Source organism: Pelobates fuscus, chromosome 1 (genome assembly GCF_036172605.1).
Source record: "Pelobates fuscus isolate aPelFus1 chromosome 1, aPelFus1.pri, whole genome shotgun sequence".
In the NCBI taxonomy this organism is placed as follows: Eukaryota; Metazoa; Chordata; class Amphibia; order Anura; family Pelobatidae; genus Pelobates; species Pelobates fuscus.
This window is the reverse complement of record NC_086317.1, coordinates 312,887,503-312,903,508: the sequence shown is the minus strand read 5'-3', so window position 1 is coordinate 312,903,508 and position 16,006 is coordinate 312,887,503. Positions and strand designations below refer to the sequence as shown.

Here is a 16,006-nt window from a genome sequence, read left to right as displayed (position 1 = left end):
TAATACAGGCAACCTATCTCAGTAATAAGGTAGAATACTGAGTCAAGTATATAATTGACCTCTTTTCTCCTTACTCACTCTAACTGAGATCATATTTCACACCGCTATATTTTAGGTTTGGAGTGCTCTCTGTGTAGAGGTACCCCCTGCTATTAGCAGTGGCTTGACTGAGCGAGTATTGGAATTACACTATTGAATTTTAACTACCTGCATCTCCCAACCCTCTACCATTAAGTATTTACTCACTATTGGGGTTGCATACCTACCTTCCCAAATCTCAGTTTTTCTCCCCCTCTATAGTACTATTGCTTTAATAATTTAGACTTGCTGATATTTACAGGATATCTACACATTTAGAATTCTATCCTGTCTAGTCTAATTGATTCGCTTTTAACACCTCGTTCTAAGGTTTAATTTAAAGGGACACTATAGTCAACCAGACCACTTCAGCTCAATGAAGTGGTCTGGATGCCAGGTCCCCCAAGTTTTAACCCTTCAGATGTAAACATAGCAGTTTCAGAGAAACTGCTATGTTTACATTGCAGGGTTAATCCAACCTCTAGTGGCTGTCTTCCTGACAGCCGCTAGAGGGGCATCTGTGATGCTAGATGTGAAATTCATCCATAGGAAAGCATTTGAATGCGCGTGCGGCTCTTGCCGCGCATCCGCATTCCGCTCCACTCGGGAGCTGATGTCGGCGGTCAGCAGCGTCGAGGGAGCCCAGCGCTGGATTAAGGTAAGTAGCTGAAGGTTTTATCCCCTTCAGCGCCAAGGGAGTTGGACCCTGAGGGTGGGGGGGAGGGGGGTCCTAAGGATGCTATAGTGTCAGGAAAACGAGGCATGCATTTTCTTAAATGGAAAAAAACTTTCAGTTGTACAATGCAAACACAAAATCATTCACTACAGCTTGTCAGTCAAACACAAGGCACACAGAGGAAACAAATAGGTGGCTGTTTGGACATCTTTTGTACTGATATACTAAATATAATGATTGTATTATTTATTTAACTAGAGTTGGTAAAGGGCTATAAAAAATTTCTTAGAACAAGAAACAAGCAAAGTAGGGTACAGGCAGGCAAAGAAATGGACATGAATGTATATATCATGTATAACATAAGATACGTGTTAAGTGTGTATTTACATCAATTGGTTTAGGCAGCGACTTACCTTATAAGGTTCACTGAATAGGGGATAATTTGAATGAAAATCATCATCACCTTCCTGCAGTTCTTGAGTCCTTCGTTCCCATTCTTTTCTACGCAGCAGATTTTTGTCCTGGTCATACCCACTGTTGTAAAGAATAAAAAATATATATATATAACCAAACTCCACTAATTTAGCAAAAAAGCAGTGATACAAATATGAATAAAGCAGACAGCTTGCCAGACAGATGGCAATGATAACAAGAAGATGAATCTGATTAATACCAGTCCAAGCAGACAGTGCAAGATCTGGTCTCTGGACGTGCTGTGGTTTCATAGCACACAGAACAGATAATTGAATTTTTCAGGAACAAAATAAAATACAAAACAATCATTAAACAGGATCAGCATGTTCTGGACTCTGAGTATACTGTGACAGGTGTATAATCTAAGAAATACTGAGGGCTATTTAGAGTTTATGGGTCAGTCACTGTGCATACAATCACGCAGTTCTTTTTTTTCCCTGAAGTTTACAGCTTAATAGCTTATTCTTTTTCAAGGAAGCTTATTAGCCACTCTTAGGAATCTCATTACAAACCCATAATTAATTAGCAGTTCGGTCTATCCACAAAGCATGCATTTGACATCTAGCAATATATGGTTATCCAACAACATCTTCCAAATTATTCAGCGAAAGACCTACAGCATCGCACAAATGGAAATTAAGAACAGATTTTCCCTGATGAAAACTCCCTCTGCATGAACAATGTTCAGCTGCTGTTTTTGTATGTTCTGTGGTGAATCTTTTATTAGGTTGTTCCCTGAAGAGCTGTTAAAACTACGAGCTGCGCTAAATTGTTTTCTTTTACTTTTTTTTTTTACTTTTTTCCTCAGCCATGCTTTGTATTCCAATCTTTGTTAATCAGCTAAGTCGTCAAACGAACTCCTTAATCATTTCCTTTTCTCTGACTGACTTGACATGAGTGCAACGGTTTGAACATGAAAAATGCATGGGGAATGAATTGTGTCGCTGCACATCTGAGTGATTGTGATCATAAGGGACGGAAATGTGGAGGTTATCCTACTAGAGGCAGCGGCAATAAGTGAAGGGATGGCATGTGATTTATCTAAACAAGCAGTGATTTATTTTTGATGTGCTTGGATGAATGCGATGCTCTTTTTGAATACCACCTGAAATGCAAATACAGAATTGCTGACTTCTTAAGCCTGCTTATTTCCAGACTACAATTTGTTAGAGGAATGTCTACATCACAGCCATGATACACAGTCTCTAAAGAATTGATGTTTCCATTACAATTCAGAAAGAGTAGCATTGAGTGGAATACAATGGGTTAATATACATTGATTTATAGTTCTAAACACATTTCCTGGCACAATCCTAGCTTTTTAAAAAGCCATCTCTCTTTTGATGATATTATGGAGTCTGTTTTCAACCTTAATCTCATGGTGTAGTAGTTATTATTTGTGTATAGATACAAGCGGATACCATTTTTTTTAATATCATCACACTTTTAAAATTCATCACTCTTTTCAAATTTTCTGCACAATTTCTTCTCACTCAGTGTTTCTATCGCTGCCACTTGTTGTCTTCGTGCTTTGTTACTTGCTTTCCTAGCAACTTGCATTACATGCCATTTACCCAGTTTTCCCTCCCAGTACCACTTGCTTACTTCCACCCTCCCACGGGTCACTAGCCCATTCCCTCGCTGTGCACTTTGCCCAACCTACACACCTTTCCATTTCCTACTCCACCGGGTCACTGTGCCACTTATTCACTATACCTATTTATTCTATCCCCATGTCTATTGCACAGATCTTCCAACTCTATGCCACTTACATACTATATCCCTCCCAATACCAATAGCCTATGCTACTCCTTCACCATGTCATTTTCTCTTTTCTGCTTCCCTCTCCATTACATCAGAAATTATACTTGTGTCAGGTTTTCGGATTCTCGTAGCTAAACTTGGCACTGTCTCTTTAAGTATCAGCATTGGAGATTTCTTTTCCGGAAAAAAGGTGAATTGTTAGTGTAGGACCCACCTCAGTGATTTGCCTTGATGTGACAGGCAGCATTGGTTTTTAAGTAGCAGCATAGTTTACAATTGTGCACTGTCTTGTTAAGTATCAGCATCACTTTAAAATTGGGCACTGTCTCTTTAAGTGTCATGGCTCAAGAATATGACGTGACAGCTAAGCTATTAAAATGGAAGGGCTCTCTTCTGACCAATTGCCAGTTTGCGGTGCTTTCTGTGCTGTTTGTTTGGATCAGAGTTTTGTGTTTTCGGTGTTCCTGTTTTACTGATTTGACCGGGCTTGTTCTGACTATTCCTGGTTGATAGATAGGAAAGAGAGGGTAAGCGTTTTAAAACAGAACAAGGCAGCAACTTTAAAAGGGAGTCCCTCAGAACCCTTAAAACACAATAGGGTAAAATAAAAATAAAAGCTGCGCCAAACAAACCGATAGAAATAAAAAACAAAATAAAATAGTCCAAATAAAAGAGAAAGTACAAATAAAATATAAATGTCTAGCTGAGTGAATCTTCTTTATATAGAATAATCTATTTAGTGATGAATGTGGGATAATATCCTCGTTGTCCTTCCTCAGGTTAGTCCAATGATATGAAAAGATAAAACAAATATCCAAAATAGTGTAATAAGTTCACTAAAATTTAACGGATAATAAAAAGGAATAGTATAGCACTCACATTTGATAGAGCTCTAACTAGTGTGGAAAGGCGTACAGCGGTATAAATCCCCGCTTATGGGATACAATGCAGTTTTCTTTTCTTCAGGGGTAAGTGCCACTCAAAGAAAACATAAAAAACACAACCAATAGTGTTCTCTGTGTAAAAGTAGGAATAAAATAAATAAATGAAATGGTACTCACAAAGATGGAGCAGGCTGACTGCTCCTTGATGATAGCGTAGGTGGAATAATCCCCACCAAGGATTGCTTGGAGTCCAGAGGTAGAAAATGCCAGGTAACAATAAAGTGTATATAGAGATTATTGGCATAAGCAAAAAAGTGACCAAAATAATCTTTAATATTTAAAAACACAATATAAAAATCTATAAACGCGTTTCGCCTATAATGGCTTTATCAATATGGAGCAGTCATCAAGGAGCAGTCAGCCTGCTCCATCCTTGTGAGTGCCATTTCATTTATTTATTTTATTCATACTTTTACACAGAGAACACTATTGGTTGTGTTTTTTATGTTTTCTTTGAGTGGCACTTACCCCTGAAGAAAAGAAAACTGCATTGTATCCCATAAGCGGGGATTTATACCGCTGTACGCCTTTCCACACTAGTTAGAGCTCTATCAAATGTGAGTGCTATACTATTCCTTTTTATTATCCGTTAAATTTTAGTGAACTTATTACACTATTTTGGATATTTGTTTTATCTTTTCATATCATTGGACTAACCTGAGGAAGGACAACGAGGATATTATCCCACATTCATCACTATATAGATTATTCTATATAAAGAAGATTCACTCAGCTAAGACATTTATATTTTATTTGGACTTTCTCTTTTATTTGGACTATTTTATTTTAGTTTTTTTATTTCTATTGGTTTGTTTGGCGCAGCTTTTATTTTTATTTTACCCTATTCCTGGTTGATGCTTGCCATGACTTTGGCTTGTCCAACTACATGTTCTGTAATTTAAAAAAAAGAAAGTTTATTCCCCTTTCCCTATGGCATACGTTTGGCCAAGGAGGGGGAAAATTCTGAATCCCTGGTGGTCTGGTGGGAGAATTATCTTGTCTGAATGCCTATTGGGTGCAGATAACTCCCTCCAGTTGGCACTGGGAATGTGAAAACACTTGGCAATGCTCTTCTATATTAGAAGGAGAAAGACCAAGTTCTACCTCCTCATCAACCATGGATAGTCCATTGATCTTCTTTGTCGGCCTTAATCCATGGCCATCAGGGCACACTGTGCATTTGCCGGTCTGCCCAATGGGTATTTTTGGTTTTTACACCATCCTGGTGTCTATCTTTCATGTTAGGCCCAGACACTCTAAAATCTGCATTTTCCATTTGTTAGGGGTAACTTACCTGTACTTGTTACCCGTTCGACTATAACTGTATTTGGGATCCTGTACTTGTCCGAGGACTAGATTCTGACAACATAATGAGGTCCTACATTGCTGTCACAAGAATAAAACATCCCTGTGCAATTTACAGTACTGTGGTAGTTTACGACATTTAAACTTAGAATACAGGGGGGAAAACTAGACCTATCTTGGCTTGGAGTGGAAACCCTGTAGTGGCACTACCCTTATCACGGTATATATTTTTTGCAAGAAAATGAAAAGGCTTACTTAGCTAAAGTATTTTTAAACACATCTACTTTAATGTAACAGTTGCATTTAGATGGTAGTCTAACATGTTGTGAATGACCCAATTTTACAATTTAATGTATTTAATTCTGGAAGACCTGGATTAAAGAAGGCACAAATAATCTCTCCAAAGCATTTACCCTAAGCTACTATGCCTGCCATAAGCAGTCTAATTTTTCTAATCCTACAAGAGAAATCTGATTATAACATGCATGAAATGTCATTTATGTCAGCAATACATATATATATATATATATATATATATATATATATATATATATATATATATATATATATATATATATATATATTTATATATATATGAAACATGTATCATAGAAATATTAAGCCCTTGGGCATTTGGCACCAAGCATGAAAGGAAAATTGACAGTATTTTTATTATTATTATTATTATTACTAAAAATGAAAGAAAATGTAATACAATAGAACTGTATATTATTTTGTAATGAATACAGCTACCATAAGTATATACTTTTATAATGTTTATATACTAGCTTACCCTTGCTGTCCTAAGATCAAACTATTTTGTAGCCAAGGAACCCAGGTTATAATTTCTTGCAGCCTAATATTAAACAGTTAACTAGAATGCTATATCATTAGTGTATGAGAAATGAACAATCATATTTTTTGGCATTGCAACTAAAACATTGTATAAATGGGATCAGAGTGACAGCAATGACCTTATGGAATGCACTAAGTGTTCATTTTTCAAGAAGTAATCTAACAAAATTTGCATCGTGCAGGATGTACAGGGAATGAAACATGGCTGCCTTCACTAAACCTATGTAAATCAAATATAAATCAGCACCCAGCTACTACCATCTTGTCAAACTCTCCAGACATAAGCATAGTCATGCAATGTTATCTAGAGTGGAGTTTTAGCTAAAGCAGTGTTGGATAACTTTTACTGTGGACATCAGGGCAGACTATGAAAAGCTAATAAAATAGCATTGATGTATTTTTAATCAAGCCTAAAGGAAATAAAACTTGAGAGCGACACATGGACTCTGGAAGTAATCTGAAAAAGTACTGCTTATTAATGTTTGTAGTTTTGAAAGCAGTTTCCATCAGTTACGAAGATATTTACAAATTTGGAATAACTTCCACGGATCCCTTTTTTTAGAATACTGTCCAGCACTATGTAGATGTGTGTTGTGTATCCGTCTGGGTGTCCTCTTATTCTAAGGCAGGCTGCTTTGCTTACATCAGTTCTGCTCACTCAATGCTGCCAGTGGCTCAACTGAACATGTACACTGGTAAATGAGTATTTGTTTGACAATGGGGATGTGGCAAATTAGGCAGGTGCATGGCGCAGCATTGTGCAAAACATAGTTAAATAGCAATACATAGTGTGAGAGGAAAAGTGGTTTGGTAGTTGATGGCGTATATATTAGGCCTGATTTACTGAACAGCAGCCTGAGGTTTGAGAGTTAAATGTCCCAGGGAGAGATGTTAGGTTTTCAAGATGTATTATTGGTACTCTGCAAACCACGGTATGGGTCCCTGGGGCGGAGCACTTGGAGAGCAGGGTGGGCCAGTGCTCCAATAGCACCAGCTGCTATGTAACAGTTGAACCAGATCTTTTATTTTGCTTTGTAGTATCACTTATGTCTAATTGCACCTCACCTGTATCTGATCAAGTAGCTAGCAGGCTTTTAAAAAGAAGGGATCAGCATGCTGCGGAGTGAGGGAGAAAAAGCCAGCTAGGAGAGCTGAAGGAGAGAGAAAGATCTATTGTGTTTATTGCAAAGCTATTTCGGTTTTTTTTTTTTAAATTGGTAAGTGGGAAAGCCACCCAATTCCAGATAGTAATTACTCTGTTTAGTAAGTGCTCAAACAAGAGCAAGGAATTTTGTTTTGTTTATTTTACTTTTGAAACACCTGTATATAATTTTCACCAAATAAATCTGAAAACAGAGCTGGATGTGTCCTGGACTTTCATTACCCTAGAAGACTGTGGTTACAAGATCAGTGACAAAGTCCTACCTGTAAAAGAGGTTTTGTTACATAGTTTTAAATATGTAAAAAAATATAGCATTCTAAAAAAGTCAAACCTGTCAAATGCATCAAGTTGTTTTGGTCCCTGTAGTGTTTCTACAAGCCCGATTTTAAGATAACAAAATCTAAGTTTGGTGGTATTACCAACACAAAATGGTTGTGATATTTTTTGTATCGTGATTGTGATGAAAACACTCAATTGATACAATCTGAAACTTAGAGAACATAGTCAATCAGATACCAAAGCTGGATTGTAATTTAATTCATAGATATTTACTTACAAGTATGCAGATATATCCAAGTCTTTATAAATGTATCCCAAATTATAACCACATACAAAATAACATAAAATAACAAAATAATAAAATTATAACCACATAATGCAAAATGCTGACCAAAAACAAAACAAGAAAAACACCTTCCACAGTTACAACATTTATAGTGAAGGAGACAAAGCCAACACACAATACAAGCTGAGAATATGCTTCTTTGAAGCTCCATGGCACATTACAAACTACACAGTGTTGATGCTATTTAAAGGTTAAGAATGATCTTGTTAGGAGTTTTATTAGGCTGGTCAAGAAAACTTTTTTTTAACCAAATGAATGGTTTTTATCCTTGTAAAATGTGCTCAAATTGTAAAAAGTCGGATTTTAACAAAGAACCTAAAACTCTTTTTTAAATCAAATAGTACTGGACAAAGGTTTGAAATTAAGGATATTCTGACTTGCCATTTATCTATTGTGGTGTATCTCCTCTGGTGCCCATGTGGACTGCAATACGTGGGAATGACCACTCGGAACCTTTAGACTCTTATTGCGGAACACATGGGGAACATACAGAGGGGATACACCAAACACAGTGTACCTGCACATTTTTTTTGGAGCACCATAATAAAGACCCTTCCTTTTTAAGTTTTAGGGCTATTTTTAAGAAACCTTTTAATTGGAGAGGGGAGGATAATTTTAAAGAATTGTGTAAAATTAAAAGCAAATGGATTTTTACATTAGATTATCTAGCCCCTAAAGGGCTCAATTTAGATTTTGAATTTATCCATTTGTTATAAATCCCCCTTTTAATGTTTTTTTTACTACCTTTCTTTTTAACCCCTTAAGGACACATGACGTGTGTGACATGTCATGATTCCCTTTTATTCCAGAAGTTTGGTCCTTAAGGGGTTAAAGGGACACTATAGTGTCAGGAAAACCGCTTGGTTTTCCTGACACTATAGTACCCTGAGGGTGCCCCCACCCTCAGGGTTCCCCTCCCGTGGCGCTGAAGGGGTTAAAAACCCCTTCAGCTACTCACTCTTTCCCCCCGTCGGGCTCCCTTACCTCTCCTCCCCCGCCGATGTCAGCATCCTTGTCTGACATCACCGGTGCCGAATGCGCATACGCGGCACTGCGGCGCGCGCATTCAAAGTGTCTGTAGGAAAGCATTTTTCAATGCTTTCCTATGGACGCTCTGCGTGATTGAGGCATAATATGCCTCAATCATTGCCGATGCGCCTCTAGTGGCTTTCCAGAAGACAGCCACTAGAGGCTGGTTTAACCCCAGATGTAAACATAGCAGTTTCTCAGAAACTGCTATGTTTACATCAGGCAGGGATAACCCTAGAGGGACCTGACACCCAGACCACTTCATTGAGCTGAAGTGGTCTGGGTGACTATAGTGTCCCTTTAATATACTAGCGTTCTTTTTATTATGCACGGTTTCTTTAATTATTATCAATTGTCTCCACCCTCCTGCAAAGGTTCTGTATTGCTTTTATCATTTTTATTTATATTTATACACTTTTTCTATTAATTGTCCTTTGTTTATATGGTCTTTTGTATTCATATGTTTCTGAAGCCCTTAAGAACGACGGGCGCGTTATGCCGTCCTTGGGGACCAGGCTCTAAACGCGATCGCGATGGGGGGACTTGCCTGGCATCCCAGGAAGTCCCCCTGCGTCTGATTCGGCCCCCCTGGGTCATGTGACCGTGAGGTCCTCACGATCATATGGACGGAATAGCCGTGTAATGTGTAATTTCGTTTTACTGTATTTTGATATTTATATACATTGATATACAAAATACACTTAGAACAAAATAATATATATATATATATATATATATATATATATAGTGATATATACATATATATTTATTAAATATATATACACAGCTATATATATATAAAATAATTGTGTGTATATATATATATATATATATATAGAGAGAGAGATAATAAGTGTGTGTGTGTATATATATATATATATATATATATTTTTTTTTTTTTATTATTATTATTCTACGTATATATTTACGTAATATTTTTACATAATTAAGTCATTTTATTAATTACAATTTGCGGGACCTGCCTGATACCCAGGCCGAAAGTCCAGACAATTTAAATTTAGATATTTAATTTAAATACATTTTAACCCTGTAACTTTCCAAGACACCATAAAACCTGTACATGGGGGGTACTGTTTTACTCAGAAGACTTCGCTGAACACAAATATTAGTGTTTCAAAACATTAAAATCTATTACGATTATATCATAAGTAAAAATTCAGTTTTTTGCATTTTTCACACACAAACAGCACTTACACTGGTGATATAATTGTTTGATACGTTTTACGGTTTTGAAACACTAAGATTTGTGTTCAGCAAAGTCTCCTGAGTATAGAGTACCCTCGTGTACAGATTTTATGGTGTTTTCAAACGTTACAGAGTCAAATAAAAGTCTTATGTTTCCGTTTTTTCACATTGATATTTGCCAGATTGGTTACGTTGCCTTTGAGACCGTATGGCAGCAGAGGAATGAGAATTATCCCCATGAGGGTATACCATTTGCAAAAGTAGACAAGCCAAGGTATTGCAAATGGGGTATGTCCAGTTTTTTTAGTAGCCAGTTAGTCACAAACACTGGCCAAAATTGGCGTTCAAATTAGTATTTTGCATTTTTTACACACAAACAAATATTAACGCTAACTTTGGCCAGGGTTTGTGACTAAGTGACTACTAAAAAAGACTGGACATATACCCTATTTGCAATACCTTGGGTTGTCTACAATTGCAAATGGTATGCCATCATGGGGGTAATTCTCATTCCTGGGCTACCATACGGTTTCAGGAAACTTAACCAATCTGTAACTTCCCAAAACACCATAAAACCTGTTCATAGGGGGTACTGTTTTACACTTGAGACATCGCTGAATACAAATATGTGTATTTTATTGCAGTAAAAGCAAACAGTATTATGACATTCACAGTTAAAATGTCATGCAGAACTAAAAAAAAAAATAACAAAATTGAGTCATTTCTAATTTTTTTTACACTTTTTCTATTAATTGTCCTTTGTTTATATGGTCTTTTGTATTCATATGTAACTTAATACACACACTATTCTAACCTATTTATTTCTTTTAGGTATATTTCATTATATTGTTATAGGTTACTATATCTATATTTCCTGTGGATTTTGTTTGCCCTTTTGGAATATGAGACTTTGTTCTTCTATGCCCTTCTATGGTGGGATCGGAAACTCGGAAGTGACGCAACTACGCCCGCGTCACGCAACAGGCACGGCATGATGATGTGTATATGGCGCTGGGAATAGAAGACCGGAAATAGGAAATCACACAGCTGTACTAGCTTGAAGCTCGTTACAAACGGTACTTATTGCGACTAGGGAGAAAGCATTGCAGCACTGAGGAAGACTCCATCGGGAGACGAAACGCGTCTGCTGTTTACTTTTTGTTTATTCCATGTTGGATTTTGGGACTTCTTAATCTTATTGTGGTGTTCTTAGGCTATATGCCTTTTATACTTACTAGTATCACTGCTTAATTGTACATTTTTAATATATTTAATATAATTAATGTTATACTTTTATCTTATTTTGTGCTGTTCTCCTTCAAAGATGTCGCTTTAGCCTGATTAGGCACCCTCAAGCCTACAATACAGGGCTTGGGACGGCTCTACATCCTCTGAGTTTTATCCTAGGGGCTCATTTTTTTTTTTTTTTTTTTTTAATTCTTTATTTTTGACGTGCAGGAGATTACAAAGCATAAACATACGCCACAACAGCGTGTTTGAATGGTTAAACATAGGATTAGCAGTGGCATGAGAGGTTTGCACATTTTTGTTTTAAAATGAAAATAACAGGCTGTTTAACAATATTAGGTAAGGTTACAAACGTTATGCTAGACAAGCTTGTGAGTGGTTTAGTCGCGTTTAAGATCGCGTGAAATGTTAGGTCATAGCTATGGTATTGCATACCCGAGTAGGTCAAACGTTGGCGTTTATACCATATTTACGACTGTTTAGAATAAATGAGAGTATCAAGCTATGAAACCTCGTTTTCATGTTATGGCAGGCTAAGCTAGGCATGCATAGAATAGGGGCTCATTTTTATATGCTTACCGTCTGCACTATATATATTTTATCTTTGTATTTTAGATTGTTCCAGTCCTGAGAACATCTATATTTATCTACTGTTTGGTGTAGTATTTTTATTTGTTATACCATTTATATTTTAAGTGTTATGGGGTACACTTTTTCTACACCTTTATATGTTGTTATTGGGTAGCACCTACACACCATGGTACCTTATTAAACATTGTTTTTACTACAGTTTACTACGAGCAAAATTGTATATGATCACATTAGTAGAATGAGATAACTGACATTTTGACTTTATTATCTTTCGTAAACAGTAAAACATATGATCTTAAAAGCTATACCACAATTCATTCTCTCCTAGTTCCTACACCGATAGGGCCTGGGATTACTGTGAGAATACTGTAGATGGAAGCAAAATAGAGATCAAGCTTGCCGGAAAACCTCAATCTATTAAAACGGTGAGGCATGGGCGAAAATTAACATTTTAGCAGTGCAATGACCGCAAGCAAAATCAACTTTAGAATGTCTTTAAAAAACATCAAAAAGCTACATTTGCCATCAAAAGTCCTGATCAAAGTCCTATTAATATTGAGAATCTGAGATACTATTTGAAAACGTCAATCCAACCGACCTGAACTACCTGGAACAAATTTGAAAAGAAGGGTCAACAATATTCCCATCCAGTATGCTTAACCTAAAGGACCAAAAAAAGGTAGTTCAACTAATTATTGATACAAGGTATTTGAAAACATTTGCCAGTAGCATCTTTCTGTTCTTTTAAATATCTACTCAGAAATTGTTGACTTTAAAATGTACTTTTTGAGCAACGTGTTTGCAATATAAATACTGTTTGGGTATTTGTTCGTATGTATCATTTGCAATCCCCCGCCAAAAATGTACAAATTTCGAGGGGGCTGAATAATTTTGCAAAGATATATATTGGTCTAGACATAACTAGATCAATATGTGTTTTGAATTAAAACAGATATATTGCATACTCTGAGATATAAATATTAATAAGATGTGCCAGCAAGACTCAAAATATACATGTTTAAAATAAAAACAAACAATAACATGACAAATTTTCTAAAGAATAAAGTAGATAGCATGCTTTGTTAGAGAGCTACCTTCAGGCAGACAATGAGAAGACATCAGAATGAGCTGTGGGCCTAGGACGAGGAACGATGGATGCTTTCATCCTGCAGCAATTCATTCTAAGTTTAATAAATTACTTTCTTGATACGGAGACGCCAAGTTACATTTCATTTCTATTCTACGAACGTAAGTCTGTAAACCTATAAACCTCTAAAAATCCATGATTTTAAAGTAATATTTTGAAAAAATAATATATCTCTGTATAATACCTGGAAGAATTTTCATTTACTTGAATATTAGTTGCAGTACAGGCTTTGGGACTACATTGTAAGTGTGTTTATTTTTTTAATATTGTGTATTTTATAGATGTTTTCTCACAACTAAGCTACTGAATGTATAATTCAGTATACATTTTTGGTTTCAGGCAAAACAATAATAAAAATAGAACGAAGGGGAAAAATAAATATACGTTGCATACAGTCAGGTCCATAAATATTGGGACACCGACACAATACTAATCTTTTTGGCTCTATACTCCAACACAATGGGTTTGAAATGAAACAAACAAAATGTGCTTTAGCTGCAGACTTTCAGCTTTAATTTGAGGGTATTTACATCCAAATCAGGTGAACGGTGTAGGAATTACAACAGTTTGTATATGTGCCTCCCACTTTTTAAGGGACCAAAGGTAATGGGACAGATTAACAGTCATAAATCAAACTTTCACTTTTTAATATATGGTTGCAAATCCTTTGCAGTCAATTACAGCCTGAAGTCTGGAACGCATAGACATCACCAGACGCTGGGTTTCATCCCCGGTGATGCTCTGCCAGGCCTCTACTGCAACTGTCTTCAGTTCCTGCTTGTTCTTGGGGCATTTTCCCTTAAGTTTTGTCTTCATCAAGTGAAATGCATGCTCAATCGGATTCAGGTCAGGGGATTGACTTGGCCATTGCATAACATTCCACTTCTTTCCCTTAAAAAACTCTTTGGTTGCTTTTGCAGTATGCTTCGGGTCATTGTCCATCTGCACTGTGAAGCGCTGTCCAATGAGTTCTGAAGCATTCGGCTGAATATGAGCAGATAATATTGCCTGAAACACTTCAGAATTCATCCTGCTGCTTTTGTCAGCAGTCATATCATCAATAAATACAAGAGAACCAGTTCCATTGGCAGCCATACATGCTCACGACATGACACTACCACCACCATGCTTCACTAATAAGGTGGTATGCTTTGGATCATGAGCAGTTCCTTTCCTTCTCCATACTCTTCTCTTCCCATCACTCTGGTACAAGTTGATCTTGGTCTCATCTGTCCATAGGATGTTGTTCCAGAACTGTGAAGGCTTTTTTAGATGTTGTTTGGCAAACTCTAATCTGGCCTTCCTGTTTTTGAGGCTCACCAATGGTTTACATCTTGTGGTGAACCCTCTGTATTCACTCTGGTGAAGTCTTTTCTTGATTGTTGACTTTGACACATATACAACTACCTCCTGGAGAGTGTTCTTGACCTGGCCAACTGTTGTGAAGGGTGTTTTCTTCACTAGGGAAAGAATTCTTCGGTCATCCACCACAGTTGTTTTCCGTGGTCTTCCGGGTCTTTTGGTGTTGCTGAGCTCACCGGTGCGTTCTTTCTTTTTAAGGATGTTCCAAACAGTTGATTTGGCCACACCTAATGTTTTTGCTATCTCTCTGATGGGTTTGTTTTGTTTTTTCAGCCTAATGATGGCTTGCTTCACTGATAGTGACAGCTCTTTGGATCTCATATTGAGAGTTGACAGCAACAGATTCCAAATGCAAATAGCACACTTGAAATGAACTCTGGACCTTTTATCTGCTCCTTGTAAATGGGATAATGAGGGAATAACACACACCTGGCCATGGAACAGCTGAGCAGCCAATTGTCCCTTTACTTTTGGTCCCTTGAAAAGTGGGAGGCACATATACAAACTGTTGTAATTCCTACACCGTTCACCTGATTTGGATGTAAATACCCTCAAATTAAAGCTGAAAGTCTGCAGTCAAACCCATTGTGGTGGTGTATAGAGCCAAAAAGATAAGCATTGTGTTGATGTCCCAATATTTATGGACCTGACTGTACAAGACAGCATAGGATGAAAAATGTCAAGTCCATCAAGGCCAACTTTCCACATATCTGTATTAATGCTGTTGATCCAAAAGAAGACAAATACAATTTGAAGTGATTTCCAATTTTGAAAGTTGGAAAAATAATTCCTTCTTGACTCCAAAATGACAGTAAGAGTCCTCCCTTGGATCAGTAAACTGTTACCCCATATATTTTTATGGAACACAGTAGACACAAAAAACATGTAAAGTGTTTGACATTGTTATGATACCTGGAGTCCATAGGTGCCAGACTCCGTATTACTGCGAAATGATTGAGCAGAGATGTTTGGTCCCTGGCAGTTAGAAGCTCTGCCTCCAATAATGAAATGGTGGAGGCGGAGCTATGTTCCCACCCCTTGCCATACCAGGGATAGTGGGCAGAAATAAACTGGTATGGCAAAAGGCAAATTAGTTTAGCTTTTTTCTGTTGATGGATAGGAAAAGGTCTCTGGAGAGGTATGAAGATTAAAACACCGTTAAAAGAAGGTATGTGGCAAGGATGGAGGAAGAGTGGAGCTGGGTAAAGCAGACATTTTCTTTGCATACAATTGAAAAATGTGTCAATCAAATTTTATTAAAGGGATTCTATAGTTCCAGGAAAACAAACCCATTTTACTGGCACTGTAGAATCCTTCGGTGCCCCCCTCCCTTGTCCCCTCTCCCCCCCCTCCCGCACGGCTGTAGAGGTTAAAACCCCTTCAGTCACTCACCTGAAGCCAGTGCAGACGTCCCTCGGTGCTGGGTTAGGCTCCGCTTTCGCTCCTCCCCCGCCGATGTCAGCCAGAAAGGTAGACCTAATGCGCATGCACGCACTCTCATTAGGATTTCCCAATAGAAAAGTATTATTCAATGCTTTCC

The 16,006-nt window shown here is 37.2% G+C and overlaps 1 protein-coding gene across 2 annotated transcripts in view; it reads right to left on the bottom strand.

The window, feature by feature from the left end:
- The window catches only part of AFF3 (ALF transcription elongation factor 3), a 487,926-nt gene that overhangs the window by 370,169 nt on the left and 101,751 nt on the right, over positions 1 to 16,006 (bottom strand). For both annotated transcript variants that reach the window (XM_063458843.1, XM_063458853.1), the window contains exon 2: positions 1,168 to 1,288. In XM_063458843.1, coding sequence (XP_063314913.1) covers positions 1,168 to 1,288 — 121 coding nt within the window. The remainder of the gene's footprint in view (positions 1 to 1,167; positions 1,289 to 16,006) is intronic.